Here is an 11619-nt window from a genome sequence, read left to right on the forward strand (position 1 = left end):
AAAAAAAAAGTAGTTCTGAGAAGGCATTTGGCTGCTAACCAGAAAGTTGGCAGTTCAAGTAGTAGTACTGGTAGATTCAACAGACGTAACGTCTAGATAGTGGAGGAGGTGGAAATAAAGGGACTGAGTCAAGAGATGTTTTGGAGATAAAATGGACAGAACTTGGAGATTTGATTTGGGGAGAAAGAGAAAGGAAAGGTCAAGGAGGAGCCCTGCGTTTCTGGCATAAGCACCTAGGTGGTTAGGGTTTCCACACTGAACCAGGACCAGGCGTTTATGACAAAACTTTGAAAAAATAAACATACTGCTCTGACTGCTTAGTTAACAATTTGATATAAATGGATAAATTATACATAGCAAGTAATTCAGAAACAGAGGAGTACCTGGTCTTCCTTCTCTGAAACCTGGAACCCAGTAAAAAGGAGGTGGCATTAATGCTAACATGAAGGCACTATTCAATCAAGATTTTCACTCCAAGATTGCCATGTTTCCAGAGGTTTCCAAGTTTGTCAAGGTCATTGACTTTTTAAATGTAATTCATTTTTTCTTTTCTCTTCTACCAAAGGTCAGTGAAGAAGCCCTTTCTGTTTCCTGTATAATTTTTGCAAGCCTTAGTTCCCACAGAGTAGCTGGTGGGTTAGTTCATACCAGTTCCATCATTTACTTCCCAATAGTCACATAAACCAGTTGTTCTTCAGTTGACCCTAACTCAGGGTGACCCCATTTATGTCCAAGAACCACTGTACTCCTTAGGGTATTCAGTGGTTGATTTTTTTTTTTAAAGTAGATTGCCAAGCCTTTCTTCCAAGGCACCTTCTGAAGTGCATTTGAACCTCTAACCTTTCGATTAGCAGTCAAGGACATTAACCATTTCAATCACCCAGGTTCATGCTATTCATTTGTACTTTTATATGCCCATCTATGTTTATTATTTTAGAACTAAGATCATCAAAAAGTCCCTGGACATCATGTAAGTTTCATGAACTACTTCTCACTTTTCTTCTTTGGAGGCATTTGTGACTGTGTTTTCTGATTCTTGTGTTTTACTGTGTCCCTCCTCTTTTGAGTGTTTTTCCTTTCAGAGCTTCTAGTCATAAAATTGGATGCTACTACTTTTGTCCTGAACTGTCCAAACTTTTCTTTCCTAAAGTCATGCTCCAGTGTCCTTCACTGTTATGGGCAGTTGTTGTCAAAGAGCCCCTGACACAGATCACTCCTGGTAGGGGAGCAGCGTCAGGACCACATGCTCATGAGCACCAACCTGTGGCCTCAGAATGGTTGGTCACATTCTGGTCAGCTATGTAGTTCAGACTATGATCGAGGCCTTCCAACGATGTTGGCCATGAGCTGTAATAGACGCCCATAAAACATAAACTAATTGCATTTTCCATAAATATATAATTTAGATTTAGCCCTTAGACCTTTGTCACAAATACAGTAGCCATTTGAAATGTGGCTGGTCTGAACTGTGATGGAACATAAGTAGAAAATTCACACTGGATTTTAAAGACTTGTAAGAAAGAATGCAAATATCTCATTTTTTTAAATATTGATTACAAGTTGAAATATTTAACCTAATATTTTGACTATATTAGGTTAAATAAAATATATTATTATAATTAATTCCTTTTTTTTTTTAATTTGGCTACTAGGAAATTTTAAATGAACTACATAGATCGATTTGGGACTTGCATTATATTTCTACTGGACTCTATTGCTCCAGATTTATGATTAGCTAACATAGAAATGGTTATTATGTGTTAAACTAAAACCAAACCACACAGCCATCAAGTCAATTCTGACTCATAGTAACACCCATTGGGTTTCTAAGGCTGTAAATCTTTACAAAAGTAGATTCCCTCATCTTCATCTTCCTCCCACAGACAAGCTGGTGGGTTTGAACTGCCGACCTTCTAGTTAGCTGCCAAATGTCCAAATGCCTTACCCACTATGCTACCACTGTTAAAACACTTAGGAGTACTTTAGATATATCATCCTCATGCTTCCTATGAAGTAGGTACTATCATCTCCATTTACAGATGGGAAAATTGACACATTGGAAGATGAAGCAATTTATCTGGACCACAAAGCTCATAAGTGGGATCTGAACCCTGTTAGTCTGTGCCCAGAAGCACTTTCTTATTGTAAGTTTTCCTGCATTATTTTTATAGACTGACTGCATAACTGTTGGAGGCAGGAACGCTGCACTTAAAATTCAACCAGAATGAAATCCCCAAGAGCTGTAATACCCGTTGCCATAGAGTCAGAATTGATTCATGGCTATTCCTTATGTGTCAGAGTAGAATTGTGCTCCATAGGATTTTCAATAGCTGATTTTTCAGAAGTAGATTGCCAGGGCTTTTTTCCAAGGTGTCACTGTTGTTGTTGTTGTTATGTGCCGTCGAGTTGGCCCCGACTCATAGCGACTCTTCCTTGGGTTTCCGAGGAAGTATCACTACGGAAGTAGGATTGCCCAACCTTCCTTCCGAGGAGTGGCTGGTGGGTTTGAACCGCCAGTCTTCTGGTTAGCAGTCAAGTGCTTTAGCCACTATGCTACCAGAGCTCCTAAGGTGTCACTAGGTGGACTTGAACCTCCAATCTTTCTGTTAGCAGCTGAACGTGTTAACTATTTGCATCACTCAGGGACTTTGAGAGCTGGAACAAGTTATCTTTATTTATATTTATGTCCAAGTACTAAAACTAGAACTGCCTAATAGCATTTAAGGGAAATGTTACTATGTATTAGTTACTGTGGCTGCAAAGACAATACTGCTCCCTTCTTCAATAAAGTCACAAAGAAAGCAGGTGGATCTGTCTGGGGTGGGGGTGGGGGAAAGAGAGAGACAAATAGTGTGATGAGAACCAGGCATAGTGTTCTCTACCTTCCTCTTCCATTTCTCTTCCTCATAACTTAAACATTAAAAAATAAATAAATAAAGGAAATCAAAACTTTTTTTCCCTTCCTTAAATAAGGCACATTCAGAAAGAGGCAGACAAAGTTTGTCCTCTTCAAAGTGGATCAAGAACCACAGGCAGAGAGTCATTGGCCTGACACTGCAGGTGGGACTGTCAGGTCCCCCAGCAGCTGATGACTCTGTGGGAAACTGAAAGCCAAGACCATTACAATCGTCCTTTCCCTCTTTCAAAACAAAATCAAAGCATCATTAATCCCAAAGTCTAGACTTAAAGAGGAAACAGACCTTAAAAACAATATATTGGCTTATTATTGTCAGAGAATGTCCCCATTTCCCAGTTCTCCAGAATGATCAAGAGCAGCAGTTTAGCTGAAGCTCTTCTCATAGAAGCTGTTTCCAAAAATAGGACAAATTGCTGAAGAGATTAACTGAGGCCATCTATACTGGAATTTTCCAGTTGGATCCCTCAGTTTCCAGAAAGTAGAGTGAATGAGCAGCCTGGAAATGGGGTTACATTCTATTTTCAACCACTGTAGCACAAGATTTATGTTACCTTCTAGTGGATTTTCATCTTGTTTTTCAACCACAGCTGTGGTTCCCTAAAACAAAAAACAGTGCCATCAGAAAAATGATTTTTCTAGGAAAAAGTTTAATACCACCATATGGTTGCTTATTAAAATCTAGTTCTCAGAAATAAAATCTAAGACACTAAAACCAAAACCAAACTCACTACCGTCGAGATAGATCTGACTCATAGCAACTCCTCCCTGGGTTTCCGAGGCAGTATCACTATAGAAGTAGATTGCCCAATCTTCCTTCCAAGGAATGGCTTGTGGATTTGAACCACCAGCCTTCTGGTTAGCAGTCAAATGCCTTAGGCACTATGCCACCAGAGCTCCCATCTAAGACACTAAGTTTCTTTTAAGTTAAATTCATTATGAATTTTGATTAGCAAAATCTTTAAATTAAAGAATACTGTAATTGGGAAATGGGTGAATGGAGTCAACAAAAGAAAAATCACAAAGGAGAAGCAAGCCCAAAAAGGCCTCTGGTATCCTAGAGGCTTCTAGAAACTAACTGGCATCCTAGGGAGCTGGGCTAGGAACCAGACACTAGGGACCCTGATATCCAGAGTCCATCACCTTTCTACTAGGTGCCCCACCCTCCACCTGGAGTGCTGCCCTTCCTTCCAGGTGACAATCTACTTGAGCACATTCTTCTCATGGCCTTCTAATCACAGTCTAGCAACATGTCTCAGCCAAAGACCAGGACAATACATGCTTAAGGAAATACAGAGGCTACAGAAAAGCAAACCTATTGATCATGTTCTTACGTAACAACAGAAATAAATGCCAGAAGCACTCCTAGAATAAATCTAGGTTTGTTAACCCAGACCCTGTTGGCTCAACTAGGAAAACATAAGTTTTCATGACTCTTCTCCAGCCACACCTGTTGAGAACCTATAGGACAAACAGGTGTCTCAAGGACCCACCCCACCCAGGAAGGATTGCTTAGGTCCTAGCACCAATAACCTTAATCAACCCACCTTTGCTAATAAGAGTAAGATTCTACTGAAAACCAGAATCTGTGCTCTCTCCTTTTCAATCTATTTAGAATTATGTCCCCTCCTCCTTCACTTTGAAATATATCCTGGTTTGGAAAATAAGGTATATGGTTACTGTAAATTTAATCACACCAACTGATTTTTTCTATTTAGAAATGGCTAGGACAACCAGAATCTGTGCTTGAATGAAGCTTTTCCTATAGTACAACATCCAGGTAACTTCACATTTCCTCCTTTTCAGTGCCTGCTGTGGTAAATGTGAATTCTAAATTACCAGTGAGAACAGAAACTGTGTGGAAATAGCGCATTTTCTCTGGAAGCAACACTCAACAAACTCAACTCACTGCCATAGAGTCGATTCCAACTCATAGCAATCCCCGTTGGGTTTCTGAGGCAGTAAATCTTTATGGAAGTAGATTGCCCCATCTTCCTTCTGTGGAGTGGCTGGTGGGTTTGAACCACCAACTTTCTGGTTAGCAGTCAAGTGCCTTAGGCACTACTCCACCAGAGCTCCTTCTGGAAGCAATGCAAAGGAGTTAAAAACTCATGTAGCAAGCAGAATAACCACTTGTCCCCATGTCAAGAACCTCCTGAAGAGAAATAGCAGATACTCCTCAAGATTTAGATGGAATTGAGCCAAACCAAAACACTAATGCTTTGTGCAGCCCACCTGGGATGTATGCTGCTGCTGCTGTTATGTCCCTTTGAGGTGGACCCAACTCATCGCGACCCCTCCTTGGGTTTCTGAGGCAGTATCACTACAGAAGTAGATTGCCCAACCTTCCTTCTGAGGAGTGACTGGTGGGTTTGAACCGCCAGTCTTCTGGTTAGCAGTCAAGTGCCTTAGGCACTACGCTACCAGAGCTAATTTTCCTCAAATCTATAAATGGTGTTCCAGTGCTAGTGGTAGTTTGAAAAAGTTATGCTGATGGACCTTCAAAACTTGAGAATCATTTTGAAGGTAATCATTTTCTCTAACCATGAGCAAGTCACAGCAAAGAACACTGAATGTACCATAAACTATTAGAAGAATGAATAAATCGTCCTGGAAGAAGTATAGCCAGAATGCTCCTTAGAAGCAAGAATGGCTAGACTTCATCTCACCTACTTTTGTCATGCTGTCAGAAGGGACCAGTCCCTGGAGATGGATATCATGCTTGGTAAAGTAGAGGGTCATTGAAAAAGGGGAAGAACTTTAATGAGATGGAGTGACACAGTGGCTGCAACGATGGGCTCAAACATGGCAACAACTGTGAGGATAGTGCAAGACCAGGCAGTGTTTTATTCTGTTATACAGAGGGTCACTATGAGTAGAAACCAACTCAGTGGAACCTAACAACAGCAAGCAGGTCACAATGCCAAAATGTCAGAGAGGAGGCACTCAGGGGGCTTAATCCATTAACTTAGGGAGGGAAAGGCCAGGGACAGGGGCACACCATCGTGGAGGAAAGGGGTGGAGGACAGAGCTATGGCATCCCTTTAAAAGGGAAGCTAAAATGAGGAAGTGTGACGAAAGAGGGCCCACGACCAAGCCTCCCTACCTTTAAATCTGCTGATAAGCTTCCTAATTGGAAGCACACACCTGGGTGGAATACAGATGGCACAAATGTGGTAACTACAGTCACAAAACACATTTATAATTCTGGGGTGAAAAACTGCAGGCTATGGTGATAATTTGACAAGAGAGGGGAGACAGATCTCAGGATGTGCCAAAACAAAAATGAGAAGAAGAAAGGGGAGAAGGGGTGCCAAGGAGAGGAAAAGAGTGCCAACGCTGAATTTTTACATAAGGGAAGATAAATCAGGAGACAATGTACTTTCATTTCTGAAGTTGATAACTCAAACCTATAGTTTAAAGATGAAAAGGTAGCCACTAGAAGACAGACAGACCATTTCTTAATTAAAAGCAAATTGAGAAGGGTAAAGGAAAAAAACAAAACCTCAGACAGTACAGCAAAAGATAAAAAAAAAAAAAAGTGATGCAAAAGTCACTCAAGTTTATCTGTTAAAAGCATAAAATCCACTCAATCCTGCAAAACACTAATGCTTTGTGCGGCCCTGCAATAACAGTAATAACAACAACCTACAAGTAGATACACAGACACACAAGTTGAACAGGAGTGGGAAGGCAAATAGGGCTAACTATATGTGTGTGTGTGTGCGTATTCGACAGAGTATTTCTACATAATATTTTCATATGTTGGAAATATATTCACGAATGTAACAGAGCACACAGGCAACAAAGTTATGGAAACTTCTTGTTGTTGTTGTTGTTGTTATGTGCCGTTGAGTCAAACCCGACTCATAGCAACCCCTCCTTGGGTTTCCGAGGCAGTATCACCACGGAAGTAGGATTGCCCAACCTTCCTTCTTAGCCATAACCAAACACCCTGAGGGAATGAGTGCCTGGGCCTAGGGGCTCAGGACCATAGTCTTGGAAGGCACCAAGGTCACCTGTATAACATAGTCCACTAAGACAGTATTCTCCATCATACTCTGGTGAATAGCAACTGAGGTCTTAAATGCTTGTAAGCAGCCATCTAAGGTGAAATTACTGGTGTTTCCCCGTCTGGACCAAAGAACAGTGAAGAAATTCAAAGACCCAAGGAAACAACTGGTCCAAGAGACTAATGGACCATGTAAACCACAGCCTCCACGACTCTGAAACTATAACTAAATGGTGCCTTGCTACTATTGATTACTACTCTGAAAGGGATCACAAAAGGAGGTCCTACATAGAGTGGGAGAAAAATGTGGAACAAATTAAAAAAAAAAAAAAAAAAAAGACCAGGCTTACTGGTCTGACAGAGATTGATAGAGCCCCCCAGCCCATGACCCTTAGTCACCCTTCAGATCTAGAACTAAACTCATCCCTGTGGCTCAACTTTCAGCCATATGATAGATAGGCCTATACAGTGAACAATAACACCAGGGAGGGATGCACACTCCTTAGAATTATCACACATATGAGATAAAAAGGGCAGCATTTGCCCAGGGATAAAGTTCAGAGGCAGGTAAGGATAGGAAAGAAGGACAGATGGAAATGGGAAACACAGGGAGGAAGTGGGAAGAATGCTGTTACATCATATGAATTGTTTAATGTAAAACCAATTTGCTCTGTAAATTTTCACCCAAATCACAATAAAAAGTTTGCAAAAAGAAAAGAGTAAAATCCAAATTTAATTTTAAAAGAAAAGAAATTCAATTAGATATTTTATAAAAGAAGCACACCTAAAAGAGACTTGAAAAATTGAAAATAAAAGGTTGGGACAAAAATAACCAGCAACTGCAAGTTTTAACAAACAAAAGTCTAGACATTAAATTTAAGTGTTAAGGCAAAGACCTACAAAAAGGGTATCACTGTGGATACACAGGAAACATACTGAGAAAAAAAATTACTACACTTTGACAGCAGCGTGCTAACTTCTCTAATAAATATTTTAGGGGTCCCTCAGTAGCACTAGACTACTAACCAAAAGATTGACAGTTCTAACCTACCCAGAGGAACCTTGGGAAAAAAACCTGACAATCTGCTTCACAAAGGTCATAATCTTGAAACCCAGTGGAACAATTCTACTCTCCACATAAGGAATTGCCATAAGTTAAAACTGTCTCAAAAGCAACTAACAACAACAACATAAATATCTTACACAGGGGAGAAAATGAGGCACAACCCAATAGAAGAAAAAGAAAGACAGGACGTCAACAAGGTCACAGAACACAGGTAGCCAATAAACATTTAGAAAGATACTTGCCCTCAGTAATACACAAATGCCTTTCTCACTCTGGAGACTGGCTGATTGTACACCAAAAACACCAAGAAGCAAACATGCCCCCACAACGGTGATCAAAAGTGTAAACTCATTCAGGGTTTTTGGTGAGTAAATTAGCAATAGCTGTTTAAAATTGTAAATGTTATATCCTTTAATCCAGCACTTCCACTTTCAAAATTTTATTAGCAAAAAATTATATACATATAATTTTTTGGTTTTCAGAAAAATGCCTGAAAATAGGTAAAAGAAAGTTAAAGAAACCACTGCAGTTGATGAGTTGATAAAACAGGAGCTAAATCACAACACTGTAAACATGCTAAACAAGGATTTAAAGAAAGCTCTCCACACAACGTATAAAGGAGAAGAAAACAAGGAGCAAACCAGTAAGTAATGTATAGTCCAACTCCCCAAACAGAAACAAAGCCCAGTTGTATGGGATTAGTAGGAGTATAGGGAGAAAATCCAGAGGACAAAATTCACTTTAATAGTGTTTTCCCATAGCTACCAGAGGTATTTTAGGGTGGAAAAAGGATTTCCCTTTCTCCATTTCATCTTTATGTGGCTTTAAAAAATACAACAACAACAACAACATAAATATCTTACACAGTCAAGAAAAGGGGGTACAACCCAACAGAAGAGTAGTAATCAAAATATTTTAAATCTTCTTAAAATGCATTAATATTTGCTGCTATAGTAAAACAAAACAAAAAACTACTTCCTGTCCTAATTTCAGTATTTAAGAGGAAAATCTACTGAAGGATAACAATATTTTGTTTGTGAAAGACAATGAGAGTTTATAATTCTTGGCAGGTTACGATTTCTCAGGTCATCAGCCTTACTTACTCTCTCATATTAACGCTACCAGCTGCCATCAAGCCCACTCAGACACATGGAGACACCTTGTGTCTGAGTAGACCTGTGCTTCACGGGGTTTCAATGGCTAATCTTTTGGAAGTAGATCACCAGGCCTTTCTTCCAAGTGTGTTAGCCGTTTGCACCATCTAGGGACTTCCGGTATTAACATCAAACCAAACCCATTCCATTGTGTCAATTCCAACTCAGAGAGACCTTATAGGGCAGAGTAGAACTGCCCCATAGGGTAATATTTAGGGGAGTAAATCGCCACAACTTTCTCCCGTGGAGAGGCTGATGGGTCCCAACCACCGCATTTTAAGTTAGAAGCGCAGCACTTAACCACTGCACTGCCAGGTCTCCCTATATTAACATAAAACCCAAAAACAAACTCACTGCGGTGGAGTCGATCCCGACTCATAGCGACCCCTCCTTGGGTTTTGGGGGCAGTATAGCTCTGGTGGCACAGTGCCTAAGGCACTTGACTGCTAACCAGAAGGCTGGCAGTTCAAACCCACCAGCCACTCCTCGGAAGGAAGGTTGGGCAATCTAATTCCGTAGTGATACTGCCTCGGAAAGCCAAGGAGGGGTCGCTACGAGTCGGTCCGACTCGACAGCACATAACAACAACAACAACAAAATCTCTATGGAAGTAGATAGCCACCAGATCTCCTATGATATTAACATCACTCACTCACTCACTGCCATGGAGTCGATTCTGACTCATAGCGACCCCTCCTTGGGTTTCCGAGGCAGTATCACTACGGAAGTAGATTGCCCAATCTTCCTTCCGAGCAGTGGCTGGTGAGTTTGAACAGCCAGCCTTCTGGTTAGCAGTCAAGTGCCTTAGGCACTGTGCTTCCAGAGCTCCCGCCAGCCTTCTTAGGGAGTGTTAATAACATAGGGTGTGGAATACAACATGGATGTGGACAGTTGAAGGAGCTCTGGTGGCATAGTGCCTAAGGCACTTGACTACTAACCAGAAGGCTGGCAGTTCAAACCCACCAACCACTCATCGGAAGGAGGATTGGGCAATCTGCTTCCGCAGAGAGACTGCCTCCGAAACACACGGAGGGGTCATCGTGGGTCGGAAAAGACTCCACGGCAGTGAGGTTTTTTGGTTTTGGTGGGAATTTGAAAGCGACAGCTTACATGAGTGAAGAAATGAAAATAGTATTTACATATCGGGCACACAAATAGCACAGGATTCATTTCAGTCAGGCATACCTCAGACATAATAACTGAAGTTCCAGCTGGGTGTTCTGGGTTCTCATGCGCAGAAAGAAGAGTGTCTGCGTTTCCACCCACTGCGCAGCCATAGCTGTAGCCAGAAAGACGATAACCACCCTGTTGTTGCCCATACCAGCAGCCACAGTGGTAACTCTGGTGTGACTGGAACTCCTGCTTCACCCTAACATTAAAGAGGCAAGAGTGATGAGAAGTCACCAAACTAGGCAATCATTCACAAACCCTGGGACTTCTATGCAGTAGGTTTCAGGTAAGGACGATTTCAGCCTTAACTGTTTAAAGAGAACTATTTTCAAACAGATATTTGGTAAGCTGCGAAAAATATACAAGAAATAGAACAGTGGGGGCTTTCGTTTTCATTCAGAGCAAGAAATAAACCCTCACCTTTGCCAGTACCAGTAATAAAGATTTTGCTGAGCTGTGTCAAATCCAGCAAAACTCTTCTGTCCAGCCATTTATCCAGAAAGTTCACAAAATTAGACCGGGAATCCACAATTCTAACCCCTGCAAGAAAAATTGCAGCTGCTCTGCTAAGAACTCTCAACCCTAATTAATGCCTCCCACAATTACCTCAAAGATGGAAGGTAATTAACTTTATTGGAAATTCCTGCTAGGTAAGGAATTGTTTGACTTTCATGCAATGGGTTAAACCACGGGTGGGAGCCAGGCACATCAGTAACACCTGGGGAAACTTCTGCGAACTCTTCTATTTGCTTCAGGCCGCACTCACCCACACCAGCCACGCCCTGCAGAGGAGGGCGGGGCGGAATTCCGCCACAGCACCTGCTACAAGAAAGTCACTTTGGAAAAAATGACCGTGGGAAAATATATGTTGTTGTTGTTGTGTGCCGTCGAGTCAGCCCTGACTCATAGCGACCCCTCCTTGGGTTTCCGAGGCAGTATCACTACGGAAGTAGGATTGCCCAACCTTCCTTCTGAGGAGTGCTGGTGGGTTTGAACTGCCAGCCTTCTGGTTAGCAGTCAAGTGCCTTAGCCACTATGCTACCAGAGCTCCCATAGAACATAACAAAAATTTTGCCCTTTTAAAACCCTTTTTAACTGTACATTTTTAGTGACATTAATTACATTCACAATGTTTTGCTACCATCACCGCTATTTTCAAGCGATCAGCCCAAACAGAAACGGAATGCCCCTTAGGCAACAATTCTCATTCCCCCTCGCTCCTGCTCATTAAAAAAAAAAGAAAGAAAGAAAGAAACCTGCCATCCAATAGATTCTGACTCATATGGATCCTATGCCATAGAGT

At 41.4% G+C, this 11619-nt stretch overlaps 1 protein-coding gene across 1 annotated transcript in view; it reads right to left on the bottom strand.

The window, feature by feature from the left end:
* The window catches only part of CUNH6orf52 (chromosome unknown C6orf52 homolog), a 21258-nt gene extending 10451 nt beyond the window's left edge, over positions 1-10807 (bottom strand). The window contains exons 1-3 of the mRNA XM_007952195.1: positions 10737-10807; positions 10332-10515; positions 3469-3514 (exon numbers count right to left, since the gene is read on the bottom strand). Of these exons, the coding sequence (XP_007950386.1) occupies positions 3469-3514; positions 10332-10515; positions 10737-10807 (301 nt within the window). The remainder of the gene's footprint in view (positions 1-3468; positions 3515-10331; positions 10516-10736) is intronic.
* Between the last annotated feature and the right edge of the window lie 812 nt (positions 10808-11619).

This window comes from Orycteropus afer, unplaced genomic scaffold, assembly GCF_000298275.1.
Source record: "Orycteropus afer afer isolate SDZICR_OR568_19922 unplaced genomic scaffold, OryAfe1.0 scaffold00012, whole genome shotgun sequence".
Classification (NCBI taxonomy): Eukaryota; Metazoa; Chordata; class Mammalia; order Tubulidentata; family Orycteropodidae; genus Orycteropus; species Orycteropus afer.